This window comes from Hemiscyllium ocellatum, chromosome 10 (assembly GCF_020745735.1).
Source record: "Hemiscyllium ocellatum isolate sHemOce1 chromosome 10, sHemOce1.pat.X.cur, whole genome shotgun sequence".
NCBI classification, from domain to species: domain Eukaryota; kingdom Metazoa; phylum Chordata; class Chondrichthyes; order Orectolobiformes; family Hemiscylliidae; genus Hemiscyllium; species Hemiscyllium ocellatum.
In genome coordinates, this window is record NC_083410.1 from 88239113 (window position 1) to 88263315 (window position 24203).

Here is a 24203-nt window from a genome sequence, read left to right on the forward strand (position 1 = left end):
AAGAAACATTCACTGATTAGACTAATCCTGGAAAATCTTTATCAGATGAACCATGTATCAGGATCGTCTCTAAATTACTTACAGCAAAAGGTTGAATTAAAAACACCAGCTTGAGTTTAAATTAAGTTTCCCTCTCCTGTTATTATGGACATGTTAAAGCTTTTGCAGGATAGTATTTTTAGCATATTTTTGGCGTTATGAATTGAATCTTTTTGAGGGGGTGGTCATATTTAATCGGATTTCAAGATCTTTCTGTCCTGCAAAATTGACCTGAGACATAAATTGCTGGAATTAAGCTGATTTTTTTTGTAACATCAAAATGTTTGCGTTGGTTCTCTCTGACCATTTCATCGTCTTTTGAGATCCGGGGGTGAAAGTGTGTCCTCAATTGTCTTTTCAGCTTCTTTACAAATCAGCGTTTTAATAACGGCGTGTGTTTCTCGCCTGTTCGTGCTGAGCTGAAGGAAAAAGGGATGCGGGAGGGTTGAGATGAAAGGAAACTGGTTACTGGGGTTGAAATCATAAGCAGACGGAGTTTGCGAATTACTAGCCCCGGTGGAAGTGAACAACTGGAGTACTGTACAAGCGCATTTGATGAACATTTTGCCCAACTATAGCTTAAGCCATTATTATCTTGTAGCAAACCAACGCCAGAACTGACTTTCTTGCTCAGCTTTACCGTTAAGATATCGAAATCTTTTTTATGGGTAAATTGCAAATACATATCGGAGCTACCCAATTTTGTTTTGGTTTTGGTGGATGTATGGACAAGCAAAAGTATAATTCGAACTGGTATAATTATAATTAGTATAATTCATACCTTCAAACTGTTTGAATGGGCAGGAACAATTTGATCAGGTTAGATTTGCCCTGAAGGAATTGATAGATTGATGGAGTGTAATCACTGTTAAAAAAACCCCCCACAAATACTCTTGGACATTCAACGGACAATTATCCCAAATGAAAATGATTATTTCGTTAATCCCGAAGAACAGCTTGTAAAGAGAGAATTGGGTCTTTCCTTTTTAATAACGGAAGGTCGATGCGCGCTCCCCTTATGGTAATCGTTATCTGAGGGACTTTCTCTTTAATCTGACTGTTTAAGCAGCAAATCAAAGGAGATCCGCTCGCAAAAGTTCGGATAAGCTGTTTGTCAGCCACCCGCCTGGTCAGCTGAAGGACTCAGACTGTCAGAGGTGGAGCAGCAGGCTGTAGTGGTGGGTGAAACAGCGCTCCCCTCTTTGTTATCAGCAGAAGACACATTCACTTGGGCACCAGGAGGGTACACTGCACCCTAGTCTTCTCCATCAAGTGCGGTTAGCGCCGATATTTTTCTTCCGCCCATCAAAGGACAATATGAACAAAAAGCTCTTTACAGATTCCCGTTAGACTTACTGAGTATCTGGTAATTTCTGAGTTGATTTCATTCTGCCTTTGAGTCTCCGTGTCTTAATTCGCTCCCGTGCCACTAAAACAGAAGCGATTCGCAATTATGTACAGGACAGTGCAAAGCGGGCAAATTCCTGGGATCTGAGGAGTGAACTTCTAAGGATGTTCAATTCTGACAGCTATCAGTCCTATTGTATAGAATCTGACAGTAACTTTGCGTTGTCTCAATTACATTCGAACCTTCGCTATAACCTCCTGATGGAAGGTCATCAATCCGAAGCATTGACCACTCTCTCTCCATAGATGCTGCACGACCCGCTGAGCTGGGTTCTGATCCCTGAATTCCAGCAACCACAGCATTTATTTTCAACAAAAGCAAACTCTGCTTTCTGTCCCCAAATGCAGTCTCCAGCAATCTTTATTTCTGTTTAAAGTTTTCTCATCCGGTGCGCTCATGAAAGTCATTTACCTGTTTGCAAATATTTCGGGAAGCATCACTGGAATCCCGTTTCGGGCTGTGTTTAAATAGTAAAGTCCTCTCCTTTCGACATTCTGCTTCGTGGAATGTCAAAGTGAAAGGGAAATCTTTGTGGAAGTAACCGCCTCTGAAGGCTGCCGTTCAGTCTGGAGTTTTGTGAACGGGACAGAATGAGATGAAATTTCCCAGTTCCCGACTGACCTGAGTTGAGTACACGAGGTATAATCTCCAATGTAAAGATTATTTGAAACATTGAAAGTTGCTATAAAAGCTGAAATAAGAAGTAAAAAGTATAATTGCTTGGGGGAAGGGGGTGTTAAACGAATGTTCTCTTCACACCCGCATTCCACCCCCACCAATAACCTGGAACAGGTCTGTCAGGGGGCTATTGAATGTTGTTTGGAATGCCCTTTAAGATGGAAATAGCTACTTTATCCTAATGACCGTTATTCCGAACTATGCAAACGGAAATGTTCCCATTTATCGGCGTTAAATCTCCGTTACAGATCGACAGAAAAGGCAATGGGTTGTGAGGGTTGAAAGTGGGTTAGTTAGAGAGTGAATTCTGCTGATAACTGGGCCCACTCTCCGTCTCTTTGGTCTACACTGCGGAACAAGGACGGGAAAAATACTTTTATCTCATTGATGGTGATCTGGTGATTAACCCCGGGGGTTCAATGATCCTGCAGCATACCATCCCGCTAAAGATTTCAATCATACCAGATCCTGAAATTTAAAAAAAAGATGTTTTGTTGGCAGAGTTTTTGCCCCCCCCCCCCCCCCCCCCCCCATTTCACCAGGTTCCCCGCTCAAAGCACTTGTCAGGGGAAGTAGATAATGCATCAGTTCTGAGGAAGGGTCACTGGACCCGGAACGTTAACTCTGATCTCTCTGCACAGGCACTGCCAGACCTACTGAGCTTTCACAGCAACTTGTGTTTGTGTTTGAAAGTGAAGAATGCCGCTGGTGTGTGTCGGTAAATACACACTGATACCCATCTCACTGTTCCTTTCCAGGCTTGGTCATTTTTAAAAAATAAATATTTCTATTGAAAAACTTTTTAAAAATCTTTTACAAAACATTTGTATATAAAGAAAAAACCCATGAAAACAAAAAAAAACAGTACAAAGAACAAGGCCATAACATAGTACCATTGTTACTAAACAACCCACTATTCTACCAAAACAAACTACGGCCATTTCAACGGATTTGGTTCGACCAGAGACAGGAAACCACATTGTTTGTAAAAGGTCCGAATATCCAGTTTCCTATAAACCACTTCATTTTAGAATTCCAAATCGAGTTTATTTAAAATGCAAAACAAAAGCCTCTGATTTAATAAGGATTGAATTCGTTCGAACGGAATTTATGATGTAAAGGATGAGTTGGATCAACCGCTCATGATGAGGTCAATTACAAAGGGTGATGTAAATATTCCTCCTGGATCCAGGTGCCCGGTAGGAATTCAAATATTTAAAACACATAGTCTCACCAAATTGAATTTACTCCCTGCTCCTCACTTTCTTTCATCGAAAAATTAAGCAAAACAGTTCATTTAAATAAAGAAAAGAAGCAAGCTAATAAAACAAGAAAGATAATTAGGGCCAATTACAAAAACACACAGGCGGGGGGAAAGGCACAGGACTAAAGTATTACAATTCTATTGCAGCGTGATGGAATACGCTGCATGGAGGCAAGTTACATTTTATTTGGAAAGTGTAACATGTATTGCTACATTCGGTTTACGAATGAAGTACAGTTAAAATATAAGTAAACATTTATGTGAAAACCTGATATGTTTTGCTCACCTCTCCCTGCCAGTCTGTAAGTCTACCATAAAATGGTTATTGTGAATGCCGCCAGCTTGACGGAGCCCCTCACAGTAAAAAATGCCATGTGGAAAAACAGTTGAATTTTCTGTGATATTCCATTTGAAATGTTATTTAACAAATGTGATGCATAAAGGATACTTTTGACTTTAAAAAGTGCGAATATTGCCTGCATTTAGTTAAGGAAATATATTGTTAAACTTGAAAGGGTTCAGAGAAGATTTACAAGGATGTGGCCAGGGTTGGAGGGTTTGAGCTACAGGGAGAGGCTGAACAGGCTCGGGCTGTTTTCCCTGGAGTGTCGGAGGCTGAGGGGTGCCCTTATAGAGGTTTACAAAATTATGAGGAGTGTGGTTGGGGTGAACAGTCAAGGTCTTTTCGCCAGGGTAGGGGAAACCAAAACACGAAGGCATAGGTTTAAGGTGAGAGGGGAAATATTTAAAAGGGACCCGAGAGGTAACTTTTTCACGCAGAGGGTGGTGAGTGTGTGGAATGAGCAGTCAGAGGAAGTGGTGGAAGTTGGTACAATTATAACATTTAAAAAGGCATCTGGATGGGTATGTGAATAGGAAGGGTTTGGAGGGATATGGGCCAAGTGCTAGGTTAGGTTAGGAGACCTGCTCGGCATGGAGGAGTTGGACCGAAGCGTCTGTTTCTTTGCTGAATGACTGGAAGAAAGATTTCACCTCTTGAATAAATGTAATAATGATATTAGCAACTTTACTGGTCTGGAGTACTAGACTTGCATCTGACGAGAATCCGGATCCGATTGGTGTGTGTGTGTGTGTTGGCGGGGGGAGGTGGGCTGTTCGGGGGGGGGGGGCAGCATTAGCTGGGAGGGGGTTGCAGGCTGGGGGGCGGGGAGGAGGGGAGAGACTACCTTCTCGCTGATTGGATCTGAGCAGCGTCTGGCTGGGCTGGGGGCAGCTAGAAAAGCCCTGCCTGTTCACAGCGGGACGTTTAAAGTGGGTGGGGGAGACGGGCAAGAGAGAGAGAGAGTCACAGAGTCAGAAAGAGTGAGAGTCACAAAGAGAGGGAGAGTGAGAGAGTCAGAGAAAGTGTGAATGAAAGTCAGAGAGCGTGAGTGAGTGAGTGAGTGTGTGTATATGTGTGTGTGTGAGAGAGAGAGAGAGTCAGATAGAGAGAGAGGAAGGAGAGCTCAGGGTCATGCCCGGGACACAGGGGAGTTCTGAGGCTGACAGCAAAGTCCTTGCAGCCAGTTTGCTGAGTGGGAGCAAAGCGCCGGAGAAAAGCAGCCGCTGCCGGGGTTTCGGCATCACCGAGCTGCTGGGACTGGACAGCAGCAGCAGCAGCGAGGGCGGCCGCTCGGGAGGCCCATCAGCCCATCCCGCTGCTGCCCCCCAGCCGCCGAGGGAGCCGCCGCCGATGCTCAGCGCCGGCCTTGGGTTGCTGTGCAGCGCCTTCCGGCCGCCCGGATCCTCTCTCCTGGACACTCTGTCAGCTCTGCCCGGCCGAATGCCGCTACTCCGGAGGGTCAGCCTGCTGGACAGGCTCCAGCCGCTTCACAACTCCGGTAAAGCCAGCAGCAGTCTGTCACCGAGCCCGCCCGCCTGTCCACACCGGACCCGTTCCCCACCCCACACCCTCCCTCCCTCTCTGTATCCCCCCCCTCTCACACACACACTTTCCGGGAACTCCAGCTCAGTATCAAACAGTGAACCTCGCCTCTTGTCTCGTTGTTGTTGATTGTGGGATCTTGCTGTGCGCAGGTCAGATGCCCTTTTCAAACGGTGACCGTGTTTGGAATGTATTTTCCTGCTTGTATTAGAATATCCCGGTTAGGGTTGTGTGTTCTTCCAGCCTCCGGCTTGTCTACCTTGGGATATCCCGGGACAGTGAAAGCTATCGCATTGCCTATTGGCTGAGCTAACTTCCCCTGAGGCTTTCCATCGACACGTGGGACCAAATTCTCTTATTATTATTAATAAATTGGATCCCTGCAGTTCTACTTTTAAGCAAAAAAGGTGTACCATTGTAAAGCAAGCCTGAAAACAGAGAAAACTGGGCTGACAAGATCAATGGTTCCTGACAGAAAACCCAGCCCTGGGTTTTGGGTCTCCAGCCCTAGCGAGTTTGGTGAGGTCCCTGTAGGTTGGCACAGCGTTCTCTGACCCTGTCTTCTGCTTCCTCTCTCCACACCCCACACCCCTTTCCCCGTCTCGTGGGGGGTGGGGTGGGGAATACTGCAACTTTGGTGAGGTAACCCTCAGGGGAGCATTTCAACAGGCAGCTTCCTGTATCTAACTTTATTGTCATATTGTTGAACTTTATTGTAATATGAATCAAAAGCAAATCGGTGGAGCAGGCGGTTCTGGGGATCAAACTGACTTTGAAGGGAGAGAGAAACTAGACGAGGGGCGGTGATGGTTCAAACAGATGAAGGTTGGTTTAGAGGCATCTCCGTTGTTTGGTCGTTTCTATTCCTTGCATATAGATAAATATCCCAGAGTATGGGAGCCACCGTCTAGTTTTACACTTGCTTGTTTTGAATTTTCTATGTTATATTTTCTACTGAAGTGTAGACATGTAATTTCCGATTGTTCGCTGACGTTTAAGGGGTGGCACAGTGGTTAGCACTGCTGCCTCACAGCACCAAGGTCCTAGGTTTGATTCCAGTCTCGGATGATTGTCTGTGTGGAGTTTGCACATTCTCCCTGTGTCTGGGTGAGTTTCCTCCCGCAGTCCAAAGATGTGCAGGTTAGGTGAATTGGCCATGCTAAATTGCCCATAGTGTTCGGTGTAGTAGTCAGAGGAAAATGGGACTGGGTGGGTTACTCCTCGGAGGGTCAGTGTTTCCACACTGTAGGGAATCTAATCTAATTTAAATTCGAAGTTAAATGCAACACATGATTTCCAAATCCTGAAAGGAAACAATGAATTTGGGGAGTTTTGTATGTGAAGGAACTGGGAACTGTTGACTTTTTAAAATCATAGAATCCCTCCAGTGTGGAAATAGGCCATTTGGCCTGACAAGTTCACACCCACCCTCGGAAGAGCATCTCATCCAGACCCATTCCCGTGACTAATGCACCTAACCTACACATCTCTCAACATAATGGGCAATTTTAGTATGGCCAATTCACCTAACCTGCACATCCTTCAACTGTGGGAAACCAGAGCACCCGAAGGGAACCCACACAGACTCAGGGTGAATGCACAAATTCCACACAGAGAGTCGCCTGAGGCGGGAATCGAACCAGGGTCCCTGGCACTGTGAAATAGTAGTGAGCCACCGTGCTGCCCCCTGGGAGCTGTTTATATGTGAATACCCCACCGTTTATTTGAGGAGCACTGGGCACTAGTTACATTCCTGCCTGCTTGTAAATCTGCTGCTGATTGCAATCTGCACAGAGACTCGGTCCCTGGGCGAGAGGGAAACATGTCAATGAGACAGCATCGTCGACAGCAGCGAGCAATTGGCTTGCCGTGTTTTTCAGACCTTGCCTTGAAAAGTTTTATTCTCATTAAAGTTCCAAGTCAATATAATTCACATGATTAAAAACAAGGTATGTTGAGTACATAAGTTATTGCTGTAAAAATGGCAGGGTGGCTCAGTGGTTAGCACCGCTGCCTCACAGTACTGGAGACCTGGGTTTGATTCCAGCCATAGGCGACTGTGTAGAGTTTATACATTGTCCCTGTGTCTGAATGGGTTTTCTCCCGCACTGCAAATATGTGCTACTTAGGTGAATTGACCTTAGTAAATTGCCCTCGGTTAGGGGCAAATGTATATCCTAAATATTGGATAATAAGTTAGGGGGATGGGTTGCTTTCTGGAGGGTCAGTGCAGACTTATTGGGCCAAAGGGCTTGTTTCCACACTGTAGGGATTCTATTAAAAAAAACTCTCGATTCTTATACATTTTCAAGATGTAGGTAGGGTACTTATTGTCCATCGCTAGCTGATCTGAGAGCCTTACCAGATCATCTCAGAGTGCAGTTACCAGTCAATCACACTGTCCTCGAACTGGCCTTCTATACAGATGGATAAAACCAGCAGGCTTCCTTCTCTAAAGCACAGAATGCACTTGGTTCTTCAATAAAATCATCACTTTCACTGATCAGCATTTTCCTTTCAAATGCAAATTCTCAGACTGCTGGGAGAGGACCAATGATCTTTGGATTCTTAACACAATAACAGGGGAAATCTTGTGGGTAGAAACTCCCAGTTTGAGTCCCAAACCAAGATAACGAAGGTTACATTTGTAACTTATGCTTGAAAATCCCTCCAGCTCACTATCGAGAGATTCCTGCTAACTCATGCCTGATGCAAATTTGTGCCCCTCAAGGTTTATATTGTCAGCTAGTGAGCCGTTCCAGAAACAGACGTAAATTCGTACTTGATCTACGTTATGTGACTCTAAGCATGGGAAGTCTGATCCAATAACATATTCTTTTGTTAAACCACTTGTATTCTGCTAAATCAGGATTGGTCATGAGGAGACTTAGAGCTCCAACACCGGGGATGTTTTTCATGCTGGCTGGTTTGGGTTTGGTGGCTATAATAGTGACTGTGGTCTAATCCATTCCCCTGGCACCAGATGATGAGAACACATCGTGTGATCACAGCAACTTGAAGAACTCCGCAGCATCGCAGGTGAAAAGGAAGAAGAGGCGGCACAGGTATGTGAGTGGCCTCTGCTGAAAACAATCCTGAGTGAATGGAGATTGTGATTAGATGCACCTTGGAAGGACATTGCATTAGTGCCTTTCTAATTTATGTTTTGCCTGCAACTGGGGTGAAAGGGCTGGTACAGACAAGTTGCACCCAATGGGCCCCTTGTGTGATATATAATTATCAAACTAAAGTATCCTAATTCTGGTTTAATGATGAGATCAGAACAAGACCAAACTCAAGGCGTGCTAGATCACATTCCCCAGTCCTTGGTAATCACTCAGGTTGGTACAGTTGGATCCCGTGCCCACTTTCTGATTGCTGGCCAGTAAAGGATAAGTGAGTAGGGAGCATCAATTTAAGGTAAGGGGCAGGAGGTTTGGGCGGCATGATGGCATAGTGGTTAGCACTGCTGCCTCACAGTGCCAGAGACCCGGGTTCAATTCCCGCCTCAGGCGACTAACTGTGTGGAGTTGCACATTCTCCCCGTGTCTGCGTGGGTTTCCTCCGGGTGCTCCGGTTTCCTCTTACAGTCCAAAGATGTGCAGGTTAGGTGAATTGGCCTTGATAAATTGCCCGTAGTGTTAGGTGAAGGGGTAAATGTAGGGGTATGGGTGGGTTGCGCTTCAGCGGGTCGGTGTGGACTTGTTGGGCTGAAGGGTCTGTTTCCACACTGTAAGTAATCTAAAGAGGTGTGAGGGTGTGGCGGGAATCTGGAATTCACTGCCTGAAAGGGTGGTAGAGGCAGAAACCTTCATAACACTTAAGGAGTATTCAGATGTACACTTACAAAGCTAAAGCATACAAGGCTACGGAGTAAATGCTGGAAAATGAAATTAGAATAGTTAGGTTTTTGACTGCCACAGAATAAATGGACCAAAGGACCTGTTTCTGTGCTGTACACATCTATGATTCTATGAACAGAATCAGAGACTATGATCTCAAACACAGTTAAATCTTATTTAAACACCATAAAGCAGTGACACTCTCAATGACGCTGGGCACAAAAGGCACATTGACTGTGGTCAATAATTTAGCCGTATTGCCATTCATGTGTGCCAGGTCAGCTGGTCAACATCAAGTACCAGACATGAATCTGCCTCCTCCAGAACACACCAGAGCCTTTGAATTGTTTTAATTTGTTGCTAAGTTACAATGAATTTGTTGCTGCCGTGCACAGCCTTTTAGGTTTAGACTGTTTGAATGGGTTAATGTTAACATAGGATACTTTCTTTTTAATTCAAATAAATAGGGTAGCAGGTTAAGAAGTTTGAAAGCTCAGAAGATTTCTTGTGTTGAGAATTGCTTTAATATATACAGTAAGGCAACTTGTAATGGGCAGTATGAAAGAGGGTCTGCATTCTCTGGAGTTTCATAGAACAAGAGGCAATCTAATTGAAAATTATAATGTTTTTACAGGATGTGACAGGGTAGATGTAGGTATGATGTGGGACATAATCTCAATATAAGGGGAAGGCCATTTTTAATTTCTCCATCTAGAGGGTGCTCAATCTTTGGAATTCTCTAGCAAGAGGGCTGTGAAAACTAAACCATTGAGCAGTTTCAGACAAAAAAATTGATGGGTTTCTGGAGACTACAATATTAAGGGATATGGAGATAATGCAGGAAAGTGATGATCAGCCGTAATCTCCAATGGTGGGACAGAGATGGTGGGCTGAATAGCTTACTCCTGTTCCCATGATCCTGTGAATTTTTAAAAGGAATTGTTTTGGAAAAAGCTGCCATTTTGATTATCTGTTATATAGCAAGTGAAATAAAAAGGCTGTCACAAAGTAATTTAATATGACTTCTTTTACATAAGTCATCATGAGAATTGTAGGCAAACATGCTGATGTTTAGTGAACAGAACAAGTCCCAGTGGCATAAAAACAAAACAATGTCATTACTGCTGCTGTTTAATAACTGTGTGACATACTTTACATCATATTCCCCAGTATTTGAACTGTGTTTGGACTCTTGTAAACCGACTTTTCACAAGAATTTAATTGTGTGAAATTGGTCTTGGAGGACAGCATAAAACAGCTGATGACAAATTTGCACCACATTTTACTCAGCACTTAATATTCTTTTGTTGTTGATTTCAATAAGGCAGGTAGCAACTAGAGTGGGTAGTTCACTATCATGGTTTGACCAAGGCCAATTTTATTCTTACACCAATGTTATTTGAAAGTGTGTGATGCAGAATCTATGCATGAATGTGTATTTTTATTGGTTAATCGTATCAACTGATTATGAAGCAAAGGCCGGAAGTGAAGTTGAGGTGCAGATCAGCTATGACCTAGTTAAATGGTGAATAGACTTCAGATACCAAATGGGAGACAGTGAGTCTGCAGATGCTAGAGATCAGAATTGAGAGCATGTTGCTGGAAAAGCACAACAGTTCAGGAGAATCCTGGAATGCTACTTGAGATACCTAATGGCCTATCCCTGTTTCTAATGTCCCTAAACTACAACAGTGGTGATGCTTTAAAATTAGCTAATTAGCCTTAAAGTGTTATGGAAAATTCTGAGGTTTAGAAAGGTGCTGTATAGATAAGATTACTTTCTTTCTTTGTTGCTTGTGAGCAAATGTCTGCTCTTTGATTGCCACAGGACTGTGTTCACAACTCACCAGTTGGAGGAACTAGAGAAATCTTTTAATGAGGCTCATTACCCAGATGTATATGCAAGAGAAGTGTTAGCGATGAAGACAGAGCTCGCTGAAGACCGAATACAGGTAATTTCACAGGTCATCATGTGCCATTTGGAGGGGAAGTTGTCTGGATTTCCCATATTTATGTAAAATCTCAGTTATGACCTAATTTGATGCAACAATTTCATGCTAGTCACTTGAGGTCAAAATTGAAAATTGAAATGACAATACAAAATTCTTTCCACACTAATGAACCTGTTGGCTGTATTTCATGGCTTTAATTTTGTCTCATTTGATAGCACTTCCATGTCTCCCTGAATCTGAAAGCTGTAAGTTCAATTCATACTGCATAGACTCGAGCATAAAATCTGGATGTACACCCTAGAGATTGAAATAGTTCTGCACTATTAGAAGCACCATCTTTTAGATAAGACTTTAAATCAAAGCCCCATCTGACTTCTGCTCAATATCACATAGAGTGAACCAAGGCAGCTTCTCATTGGCACCTATGATGATGGGAGGAAGCCAAGGTGCAATAGCAGTGGCTGTTTAGAGTTTGGCAATAAAGTTTGTTCATCCCTTATCCCACCAGGTGTGGTTTCAAAATCGAAGAGCGAAATGGAGGAAGCGGGAGAAATGCTGGGGCAGGAGCAGTGTGATGGCCGAGTATGGACTGTACGGTGCCATGGTCCGGCACTCCATTCCCTTGCCCGAATCCATACTCAACTCTGGCAAAAATGGTTTGGTAGGATCTTGTGCCCCCTGGCTGCTTGGTAAGCAATTGAAGATTATTGGGGGACAAGGAGACAGGAGTGGAGAGGGACATGCAACAGCATAAGGTGGTGAAAATAAACTATCCCCCTGTCTCAAAGGCTGGAGAAGAAAATGGAGCATGGTGTAAAAAGATACTGCTAATTTGCTAGTGCACATTTTGTCCTATCACCCAAGACAAATTTCACCCCATTCTAATTCTGGCGTCTTTTTAAATGCCAACAGAAAACATATACAACCTGTTGGACTCTATACAAGCTCCTTACAATTATCAATTGCTTAGTCCTTGCTGGAGTTGAAAGATTGAACAGGTTGGACCTACACCCATTGAAGTTTAGAAGAATGAGAGGTGATATTTTTGAAACAAAATAAAGAACATAAGAATAAGATGGGCTGTTCAGCCTGTCAAGCCTACTCCACTATTCAGTTAGACCATGACAGATCACCCACCTCAATTCCACTTTTCTGGACCATCTCTATATCCGGTGATGCAGTTAGTCTCCGGAAATAGATCAGATTCTGTCTTGAACATGCTCAATTATTGAGTTTCCCCAGTTCTCTTGGAATTCCAAAGATTCATTGCCAACTGAATGAAAAAATTCCTCCTTGCCTCAGTCTTCATTGACCTATCTCTTTTGTTGAGATTACTATCCCAAGATTTAGTCTCACCAGCAAGGGGAAAGATCTTATCTACCATCCTGTTCAAATGTTGTAAATTTCAAAAGGTCATCTCTCTTTCTTAAAATTACTATAGGACTATAAAATGTAGGAGCAAAAATAGCGTACTTGGCCCATCAAATTTGTATTGTTATTCAAATAAATCATAGATGACGTGAAAATCCTTAATGCTTTCCTGCCTTTGCTCCACGAACCTTCAATATCTTACTGAGTAAAAATATGTCAATTTCAGCTTTGAATATTCTTCAGGAGACAGCCTCTACTGCCCTTTGTAGTAAAGAATTCCACCTATTCACTACTTTCTGAGAGTAGAAATTTCTTCTCATTCCTGTCTTAGAAGGCTGTCCACTTACTCTGACGTTATGCACTCTAGTTCTCGACACTCCCACAACGGGGAACAACCTTTCCATATCTATCTTGTCAAATCCCTAAGAATTTCATCTCTTTCAATAAAGTAGCTTTTCATTCTTCTAAACTCTGATGAGTACAAGCTCAACCTACTCAACCTCTCCTCGTAAAAATAAATCCCCCTATCCCTGTCATCAACCTGGTGACAATCTCTGGACTGCCTCCAATGCGAGCATACCTTGATTAGATAAGGGACCCAAAACTGCTCACAGCCGTCCAGTTGCAATCTAACTAGGGTTCTGTTTAGTTTTAGCAAGAAATTTCTATTTTTTTTATACTTCATTACCTTTGAAATAAAGGCCAACAGCAAACTTGTCTTCTGTATTATCTGCTGAACTTGGATGCTGTGATTCAAGCCCAAGTATGCCCAATCCCTCAGTGCTGCAGCTTTCTGCAGTCTTTTGCCAATCTCTAATTCTCACTATCTTTCTAACATAGGTAATATTGAGCTCATTTATTTTTCTTGTCAAAGTGCATAATCTCACATTTACCACATATTCCATCTGCCAAGTATTTGTGCATTCACTTAATCTGACTAGATCCCTCTGTAGACTCTTTGCGTCATCCTCATCACATGTCTTCCCACCCACTTTTGTGTCATCTGCAAACATGGCAATAGCATATAACCTTTGTCACCCAAATGGTTTATAAATACTGTAAATAATTGTGGCCACATCTCTGTGACACTCTAATAGTTACAGATTGTCATCATGAAAATGTCCCCTTATCCTAACTCTCTGTCTTGCATTAATCAGCCTGCTCACAACAGCATGGGTGCTTGGTAAGAAGCCTTATAAAAAGGGCCTGACTGAATGTCTTTTGGAAATCCAAATATATTACAAGTACACCATCCGCCTTCTCTATCCTACTTGTTACCTGCTCACAGATATCTCTCCTTCACAAAACCATATTGACTCTGCTTGATTATATTATGTGCTTCTAAATGTTTCGTTATTATACATCTGTGTAATAGACACTAACATTTTCCCAATGACAGATATTAAGCTAACTGGCCTATAGTTGCCATGTTTTGACTCCATTACTTTTTAAGCAAGGGTGTGACATTGGCAGTTTTCTAATGCTCTGGATTTTTCCAGAATCTAAAGATTCTTGGAAAATTTTACCAGTGCTTCTACTATCTCTTTAGCTACTTCCTTTAATATCCTTGGATACAGCCCACCACATTTCACACCCTGAGTTCCCATCTTAACACCTTTTCACTAGTGACACTTATCGTACTTTTTTTCTCCCCTCACTTATGCCCATTTCCATCTACTGTGAAGATTGATGCAAATTTTTTATTCAACTCCTTTGTATTGTTGTGGTTGCCCCGTTATTAATATATATTTAGAGAAGCTGTTAATATCTGTTTTTATATCACTTGATTGTTTACACTCAAAGTTTAGTTTCTCTTTTTTGTTATCTTTTGTTGGTTTTTAAGGCTCCTTCAATTCTCTGGCTTACCAATAATCTTTACGACATTGTATGGTTTTACTTCCAATTTAATACTGTCCTTAATCTCCTTGATTAACCATGATTGGTTTATCCCCTTCCATGCATCCTTTCTCCTCACTAGACTATACCGTTTTTGGGACTCATGAACTATTTTCTTAAGTATGTACCATTGTTCATAACCCATCTTTTCTGTTAAACTCCTTTCCCAGCCCACCCTTCCAACTCTGCCCTCATTCCTATTTGAGTATCCTTATTTAGATTTAGTATAGTTTTTAGATTAGATTAGATTCCTTACAGTGTGAAATCAGTCCACACCGACCCTCCGAAGAGTAACCCACCAGAACCATTTTTCTCCTAACACTAACACTAGTGGGCAATTTAGAATGGCCAACTCACCTGCACATCTTTGGATTGTGGGAGAAAGCTGGAGCACCTGGAGGAAACCCACGAGAATGTGGGGAGAATGTGCAAACTCCATACAGACAGTCACCTGAGGCTGGAATCGAACCTGGGACTCTGGTGCTGTGAGGCAGCAGTGCTAACTACTGAGCCACCATGCCGCTCTTGAATTAGAATCCCTGCTGAGTGGAAACAGACCGTTTGGCCCAACAAATCCACAATTGCTCCTCTTAAGAGTATCCCATTCAGACCCATTCCCCGACATTTACTCCTGACTTGTGCACCTAAACTATCCAAGGGGCGATTTAGCACGGCCAATTGGTTTCCTCCCACAATCTTTGGATTGTGAGCAAATCCACATGGACGCAGGGAGAATGTGCAAACTCCTCCTACACAGTCACCCCCGAGGCTGGAATCGAACCTGGGTCCCTGGCGCCGTGAGGCGGCAGTGCTAACCACTGAGCCACCATGCTGCCTTAATGTTTCCGATTCAGATTTCTTATCCTCAAACTGAATTCTAAATTTTCCTATGTTATGGCCACTGTTTCCTTGAAGATCTTTTATGCTGAAATTGTTTATTAAACTTGCCTTATTATGCATTAGTCTTTTTTTTCTGCTATTTACCTATGTTTGTGCACACTAGGTATCTTTACCTAATTATCTGCCAGATTTTCAATTTGACAAGGCACTGGTTTCTAGCATGGTTCAAGTGAAGTCCACACCATCAGAACAGTTTCCTCTATCCCAGTACTGGTGCCAATGCCCCAGTAACTGAACCTACCTCTCCCAGAGCAATCTTTGAACCATGCTTTTAACTCCGCGACTTTATTTACCTATGCCAGTTTGCTCAGTTATCTTGAATGTTCTGCTTTTCAATTTAGCTCATAACTATTCAAATTCCTTCAGGAGAACCTTCTTTTTATTCATATCAATGTCATTGATACCAATGTGGATACTTACAACTCCTATCCTCCCACTCCAAGTTTCTTTTTAGCCTGAGGAAATGTCCTTAACCCTGGCACCAGACATGTAAGATAGTCTCTGGGACTTAAGCTTATAGCTGCAAAGATCAGTACTTAACCCTCAATTATAGTGTTTCTACCATAATTATTTTTCTACTTCCTCTCCTACCATATTCCACAGTGCCATACACACATTGTTAGTCATGTTCCTTGCAGACCCACTCTCTTCCACATAGTTTACACGAACCTCATAACTGTTAAATGATTGAAAGGAAAAGGCTCCTCAAAATCTCCTTGATCCCCATATATACAGTAACATCCTGCTCTCTCTGAGCACAGATCAAATTTGAATGAACTACTCTGAGGGGTGTGACTGCATCCCGGAACAAGGTGTCTAAATAAGTTTCTCCCTCACTGATGTGCTGCAATGACTGCAACATGACTTCAGCTCAAATTGGATCCAAAATTTCTCAAGCTTCAACACTTAACACAGATGTGTTTGTTGTGGATCATCTTGCTGTCAGCGCCCCCCACATGCTGCTGAAGTGACACACCACTCATCCTGCCTTGGAGAGACTCTGCTCTTTTCAGTTTATTGTAATGATTTTTGCACTAGTTACAACTTTATACTTAACAAACTACTTTCAAGAAAAAGGTGAAAGAAGACCAGGGATCCAAATACACACCAAAGATTCTACTTTTAATTTCAAGACTAGAAATGTTCACCAATTCTACTCGTGAATCACCTGATTTCCCTGCACTCATGTCAAGCTGTGATTCATGATGTCACTCCGCTGCTGGTGTCACAGCAGATAGGCCTCTCAATCGGTGCCTTTCATCCTCTCTCATTCACCTTCTGCTCAAAATATAGTATTTTGAGTCTTAGGAATAGAATAAACTTTAATCACTTGTTAGATGCTCACCAAATAACTGACGACTTCTCCTGTAGCAGAGCAAGAATTAATTCCTAGAAGTTGAAAAAGGTTTGGCAAAAAGCAACAGATTACCTTTTTCTTTTTCTCCATTAAACCCCCTGAAGCACCCAACTTCAGAAACCCATTTGAAGTCACACTTATCTCTTTGGAATACAGACCCAGTCACCTCAATCTCTCTTCTTAAGATAATTCTACCTTCCCAGGGATTAATTTGGTGAACCTATAATGCATCATTCCCTCCATCTCAAGGATATCCATTGATAGATAAAGCAACCAAACTGTGCTCAGTGTTCTGGCTGAAATTTCACTAAGGTCATATAAAACTGCAATAGGACCTGTTTAAATCTGCTTGCAGTGATGGTCAACATACCATTTGGTTTCCTAATTGCTATGTGCTAGCATGTGACTCATAAATATGACATTATGGTCTCACTGTTTCCAATCATTCATCATATTGTGTCTTTCTGTTTATTTTGTGCAAAAGTGAATCATTTAACATTATATTCCATCTGCCAAGTTCTAGCCCATTCACCTTAGCCTCCCAATGTCTCCTTGCATCCTTTTTATAATTATGTTCTTGCTCGTTTGGTGTTATTAGCTCTTTGTCCTTTCTTCCTCTCTTCCTGTACAGCTAAGGCATCTAAGGTGCAAGGACGTGGCTCTGACTGCATTTCTTTGAGGAATCACACCTTCAGAGGATCACCCAAAAAAGAAAAGTAACTAACTAGTGGGGCCTCAGTGCCTGCCAGTTTTCTTCATATTAACCGCATCATCTGCCGACATTTCCACCACCTCCAAATGGACCCCACCACCAGAGATATATTTCCCTCCCCACCCCTTTCCACCTTCCGCAAAGACCATTTCCTCTGTGACTACCTGGTCAGGTCCACACCCCCCTACAACCCACCCTCCCTTCCTGGCACCCTCCCCTGCCACTGCAGGAATTGCAAAACCTGTGCCCACGCCTCCTCACTCACCTCCATCCAAGGCCCCAAAGGTGCCTTCCACATCCATCAAAGTTTCACCTGCACATCCACCAATGTCATTTATTGTATCCATTGCTCCCGATGCGGTCTCCTCTACATTGGGGAGACTGGACACCTCCTCGCAGAGCGCTTCAGGGAACATTTCTGGGACACCTGCACCAATCAACCCCACTGCCCCATGGCTCAACATTTCAACTCCTCCTCCCACAGTGTCAAGGACATGCAGGTCCTGAGCCTCCTCCACTGCCACTCCCTCACCACTTGATGCCTGGAGGAAGAACGCCTCATCTTCTGCCACGGAACACTTCAACCCCAGGGCATCAATGTGGACTTCACCAGTTTCCTCATTTCCCCTTCCCCCACCTTACCTCAGTTCCAACCTTCCAGCTCAGCACCGTCCTCATGACCAGTCCTACCTGCCAACCTCACTTCCCACCTATCCGCTCTACCCTCCCCTCTGACCCATCACCCCACCCCCATTAACCTATTGTACTCTTTGCAACCTTCTCCCTAGCTCCACCCCCCTGCCCACCATTTATCTCTCCACCCTGGAGGCTCCCTCCCTCCATTCCTTTTGCCCGAAATGTCGATTTCAGATGCTGCCTGACCTGCTGTGCTTTTCCAGCACCACTCTGATCTAAACTCTGATTTCCAGCATCTGCAATCCTCACTTTTACCTAGTTTTCTGGGCTGCCTGGCAGTGATTCATTCCCCTCTTGACACCATGCTCCTGGCCTACGCTGTGACAAACTCTCTGAATGTGCTGTCAATATATCTGTCAGCCTTGTGGGTGTTCCACAGTGACTCTTGCTACTGCTTTAACTCCAAAATCCAGACCTCAAGGTTCTGCAGCTGGGAGTGCTTCCTATATGGGTGGCATAGTGGCTCAGTAGCTAACACTGCTGCCTCACAGCACCATGGACCCAGGTTTTATTCCTGCCTTGGGTTACTGTGTGGAGTTTGCACATTCTCCCTGTGTCTGTGTGGGTTTCCTCTGTGTGCTCCAGTTTCTTCCCTTGTTCCAAAAGATGTGCAGGTCAGGTGAGTTGGCCATGCTAAATTGCCCATAGTGTTAGGTGTATTAGTCAGGGGTAAATGCCAGGAAATGAGTCTGGGTGGGTTACTCTTCGGAAGGTTGGTGTGGACTTGTTGGGCCGAAGGGCCTGTTTCCTTACTGTAGGGAATCTAGTCTCTGCACATATATCATCTAGCCTCCAGGTTTTCCCACAGTGTACAGAATATGCATTTCCCATGACCAAACTACCATGTCACACCCTAATTTTATTTCACTTACACTATATTTCACTTTGGTTTATTTATATTAACTTTATTTTAATTTCCCTTACCTTCATAAACATTACAACTATTGATAAACCTTACTAGTACTGATAAATCTGATTAATGCTTAACGCCCTTTACTAGTTGTGAGAGCGCTTACTTAAATCACCTCTGTCTCCTTTGCACCACATTCCCATATGAACTCAATTCATTACTAACTGGTCACCCAGGCTTTGTCTTTTCAACATGCATCTCTTACTGACATAGAAGGCAGTGAAGGTTGAGACGTTGAATTTATTCAAGGCAGTGTTACAAGGAATTTTGAATGATAAGGGAGTCAAGGGCAATGGGGTAGATAGGAAGGTGGAGTAAAGTTCACAACCAGATCAGTCATGCTTGTATTGAATGATGAAATAGACTCGAAGAACTGAAGGGATTAGTCCTATCCATAGAGTTCTCGGGTTATACAGCATGGAAACATACCCTTCGGCCCAACGAGTCCATGCAGACCAGGTTTGCTAAATTGAACCAGTCTTATTTGTCTGCATTAGGTCTATATCCCTCAAAGCCATTCCTATTCATATCCCTGCCCAAATGTCTTTTAAATGTTGCAATTATACTCACGTCAACCACTTCCTCTGGCATATATACACAACCCTCTGTATGAAAAAGTTGTCCCTCAGGTCCCTTTTAAATCTTTCCCCTCTCACCTTAAACTTATGTCCTTTAGTTTTGGACTCCCTTACACTAGGAAAAGATCTTGGCTATTCACCTTATCTATGCCCCTCATGATTTTATAAACCTCTATAAGGTCACCCTTTCAGCCTCCGGTGCTTCAGAGAAAAAAGTCTCAGTCTATCCAGCCTCTCCTTGTAACTCAAACACTCCAGTCTCAGTAACTTTCTTGTAAATCCTTTATTTCACTCTTTTCAGTTTAGTAACATCCTTCCTATAGCATGGCAACCCGAATTGTATGTAGTACTCCAAATCTGGCCTTAGTTATACCTTATACAGCTGTAACATGATGTCCCAACTCTGGTACTCAGTGCTCTGACCGATGAAGACAAGAGCGCCAAATGCCTTCTACACCGTCATCATCCTAGATAAACTATATTTATATTTGTATAGTATATTTAAAATTTGCATTGCAGTTTACACGTTTAATGTTTTGCAATCCCATTTCTTTATCCTGACCACTTGCAATTTGGTAAACGTGGAAGCTCTTGGGCTACATTAATCAGTTCAGTGATGAAACACAATTGCACGCTCCTTATCGTAGAGCACTAACTTTAAACATTTGTTGAAACTTGATATGATCGTTCAGCTCTTAACTGCCAACTTCCTATGTGTGGTTTTCAGGATTTAACTGAATATACACTTGAAAGAAAACATTTCCAGTTCTCTAGGGAATGAGGAGGGGAATTGGAATATGTGGATAGCTTTTTTTTAAAGAAAGCTGTTTCAAAAGCTAAACATTCTGTACTGTATAAATTCAACAGTTAGAACATAAGAGGCCTACTGTATGAGCTGATCTAATATATACCAAAATTATTTAGAATAGAAAAAACTGAAATATGCAGGAAAATAGAGTAAGGGGTGTAAAAATAAAGAACATATGAGTTGGGCATCACTAACCAACCTTTCATTCAAATCTAGGAATGCACAAAAAATCCGTTGACTCAACATTGAAAACTAAAAGTGAAGCAACTGTCGGAGATGATTATGTGGAGAGCAGAACACAGGCATTGCCAATTGAGGGTGGCGCAGACTGGATGTCTGCAACCAACTGTGCCACTACAGCTGAAGAAGACGACATGGCTTTAGACCTCTCCAGCACAGAAAAACCACTGAACAAGGAAAACACTTCAAAGCAATGCATTTCAAGGCGGTCCTACGTGGAGGTCAGACAGAGAGGACTGAAGAAAAATTAAAATACTCAGAATGCTATTGTGTGAACAAATAAGATTCAGGATGGGGTACAGTCTTCCCACTGATAAGCTGCACTCATCCGATTTTAAAACAGGTTCCTACAGCAATGAAAATACATGAGTGGCCACAACAAAAGAGGAAGATGACCAATTTACCTCTGCTAATGAGCTGCTATTAGTTTGTGGGTTGTTAATACAATGACCGACAAATAGCATCATGGTTTGCTCCTAATAAATGTATGAAGTAAAGCAGGGTATTCCAATGGAGATGTACACAGGATTGAAAATATCATGGATAAACCTCCTCTTACTGACCAATAACTCTAACTGGTGTGAATGGAAAGAGGTGATCCCAGTCCATATGGAAATGTATGACTTTCAATGTGGAAAATGTGATTGTGAATGTAACTGGCAGCTACAATAACACAGTAAACCCAAATGAAAAATTACATACATTGAAAGAGTAGTAGCCTAGGCACCACAAACAGGACACACACAAGTGCATGAGTGAATTGTCCATTGCAGTGGTAGGAGGTGCAGCCAGTCACCTATGTAAAAAAGGTTTCAATCTTTGGTGGATTGAAGCAACAAGGAAGTAAAAGTAGACTCAAGTCATTCCACAGGAAGACAGCATCACTTCAAGTTTATCTTGGGTATCTCCATGCTGTTGAGTGAGGAGTTATGATGGCAGCATACTGAAAATATGTTGTCTCTCAATTGACTTGGTTGGAGAAAGGCTTTTGGAGAAAGAGAAAAGATTGCAAAACAAAAGGCATTGGAAAAAGAATTCCTTTGATTGTGTAACATTGAGGGTAAGAAGTAAAGTGAATTTTCAACTCAAATGTACCTTGAATAGAGAGCTGTGCATAGTCGTGGCATATTACCAGGAAGGCAACAAATATGCAGTAGACTGATATGTGAAATGCACGGGCTGTGATATGTTTAGCAGAGGGTACCATATAGGCTGGTGTGGGCACAGAGTTGAGAATTGTCTACAAAGGGTAGAATGTACGTTGGGGTGTGTCTTACAAAAGTTAATGCAGTCTGTAGTGTGTCATGCAAAGGAATTGTATGGTTGGGGTGAGTTGGGATCATTGTAGAAGGCAATGTGCAGGTACTGGAGTGTGTTAGACCATCGGTAATTCATTTAAAGATGTTTTAGATTATTAAATGATTTGAAAGAGGATTTGGAGAGAAAGAATTTCATCTGTAGAAGAGTTCAGAATATTTGACCTTAAAATTAGTGTTCGGCCATTTTAATGTGAGAAAGCACTTCCAACAATGGGTAATGGAAATCTGGAGCTCTCTCCCTGACAGAGCTGTTGGGGCTCAGCTAATTACAAAATTCAAAACTGAGAGAAATAGATTTTTATTGGACAAACATATTGAGAGTTCCAGATAAAAGGTATATAGATGGTGCTTAAGATACAGATCAACCATAATTTAACTGAATGATGGATCAGGTTTGAGAGACAAATGGTCTATTTTTGTTCCTATGTAATACATGGATTCTTTAACATGTTATTTCAAGGATAGTACATGGGAGATGTACAATAGTATGCAACAATTGGGTTGCGTTATGTAGTGGGAGATACAAGAGTGCTGGGGTATAATACAATTTCTGGGTTTTGACACCTCACAAAGAATAAACAAAATTTTGAATAAACCAGGATTGTTTTCCAACCTTGTGGCATACTTCCAACCAGTCAGTAATTTAAATAAGCCAAATAAGATTCAATTTACTTAAATTGTAGAGAATACACAAAGAATGCACAACTCAAACCCATATCCAATCCTAAAATCTTTTGCAGTTAGTCTTGTTTCAAACATCAACACAATTAGTCCAATTTGTGAATTCACCTGCAGCAAAAATGGATTGAGAATTACATATTGCTGTCTCTTTAAAGATTTCTCAATACAATTATAAATGATTTTTAGGTTTGGCTATGTGTTGCATACTTGTGTGATGCTCAAAACTTGACAAATTCAATCTATTTTAATAATTTTGCTACCTTGCCTTTGTTTTGACAAAAAAGGATATCCACATTATTGTGTGTCATTCTCAGGAGTGGTGTCCTAGTAAAGTTTTGGCACGAGTTATAATCCTAAAGATTGTCCTGCCCATTGGGGCATTTTTAAGAGATGGAGAGGTGAATGGACAATAATTGGGTTGAGTGGGACCTCTATCACATGGTCAGCTTCTGATTTTCCCTGGGTAGCATATTAATCGCAGTTCTTTTTTTTTAATGAATTCTCGAGATGTAGGGCAACATTGACAATGCCTACATTTATTATCCATCACAATTTGCCCTTCAGAAGATGATGGAGCGTCTCCTTCTTGAACCAATACAATTTATGTGATGAAGCACCAACAACACCAACTGTGCTGATGACAGGGCATTCAAGGATTTTGAAACAGTGGCATTGAGGAATGACAAATTATGTCCAACTCAGGAAGGGGTACCTTACCAGGTCTGGCAGCATCTGTGGAGAGAGAAACACAGTTAACGTTTTCAGTCCAATATGACTCTTCTTCAGACTTCAGAGAGTTGTTGGGAATTTGTGGTGAAGAATGTAAAATAAATGGAGAACTGACATTGTGCAGTCAGACTCCAAAGTCGTGGAATTCAATATTGAAACCTGGAGGCTGTAAATTGCCTAAGCAGAAAATGAAATGTTATTCCTTGAGCTTGAGTTGTGCTTCAATGGAACTGTGTAACAGGCCCAATACTAACTGTTAGTGTGATAGCAACAGAGTTTTATTTAAATAGCAAGCAACTGGAAGGTCAGGGTCATTCTTAAGGTCGGAGCGGAGGTATCCCTGCCAGGATTCCAATTCTTTCGCCCAGTTTCTCCATCTCTGTCACATCTGTTCTGATGATGCCACCTTCCACCAGATTGCCTCCAACATGTCCTCCTTTTTCCTTAACCAACCTCCCACCATTGTAGTTGACACAGCCTTCAGCCATGCCTGACCCATTTCTTTCATGTCTACCCTCACCCATCCCCTTCTTCCCAGGTATGGTTCCCCTTGTTCTTATTTCCCACTCCACTAATCTCCCCATTCAAAAGATTAGCTCCCCTATTTTTGCCACTTCCAGCAGAATGCCACCACCAAACACATCTTTCCCTCCTCACCACTATCAGTATTCTGCAGGAGCCTTTCATTCTGTGACACCCTGGTGCACTCCTTCATCACTCATACACTTTCTCACTCCCTCATGGCATCATTACATGCAATTACAGAAGGTATAACATTTGTCCATTTACCTCCTCTATTCCCATTGTCTGAGGTCCCCAAACGCACCTTCAGAGTGAAGCTGTGTTTTACTTGTACATAATTCAACTAGTCCACTGTATGCACTGCTCACAATGCGGTCTCCTCTAAAATTGGTGAGATCAAATTCAGACTGGGTTAC

General features: G+C 42.4%; 1 protein-coding gene across 1 annotated transcript; it reads left to right on the forward strand.

The window, feature by feature from the left end:
- Positions 1–4863: 4863 nt before the first annotated feature.
- LOC132819577 (visual system homeobox 1-like) lies at positions 4864–21194 on the forward strand. Its single transcript, XM_060831145.1, has 5 exons — positions 4864–5230; positions 8258–8339; positions 10945–11068; positions 11577–11757; positions 20513–21194. Exons 1-5 carry the CDS (start codon positions 4864–4866, stop codon positions 20785–20787), a joined length of 1029 nt encoding a protein of 342 aa, XP_060687128.1. The 3' UTR covers positions 20788–21194.
- The last annotated feature ends 3009 nt before the right edge of the window (positions 21195–24203 follow it).

Bases quoted from the DNA above. Each gene is read 5' to 3' on its own strand.
- LOC132819577 (XM_060831145.1), top strand. From the start codon at position 4,864: ATGCCCGGGACACAGGGGAGTTCTGAGGCTGACAGCAAAGTCCTTGCA. The intron at 5,231-8,257 runs GTAAAGCCAGCA...CCCTGGCACCAG, and splicing joins CCAGCCGCTTCACAACTCCG to ATGATGAGAACACATCGTGT. The intron at 8,340-10,944 runs GTATGTGAGTGG...TGATTGCCACAG, and splicing joins AGGAAGAAGAGGCGGCACAG to GACTGTGTTCACAACTCACC.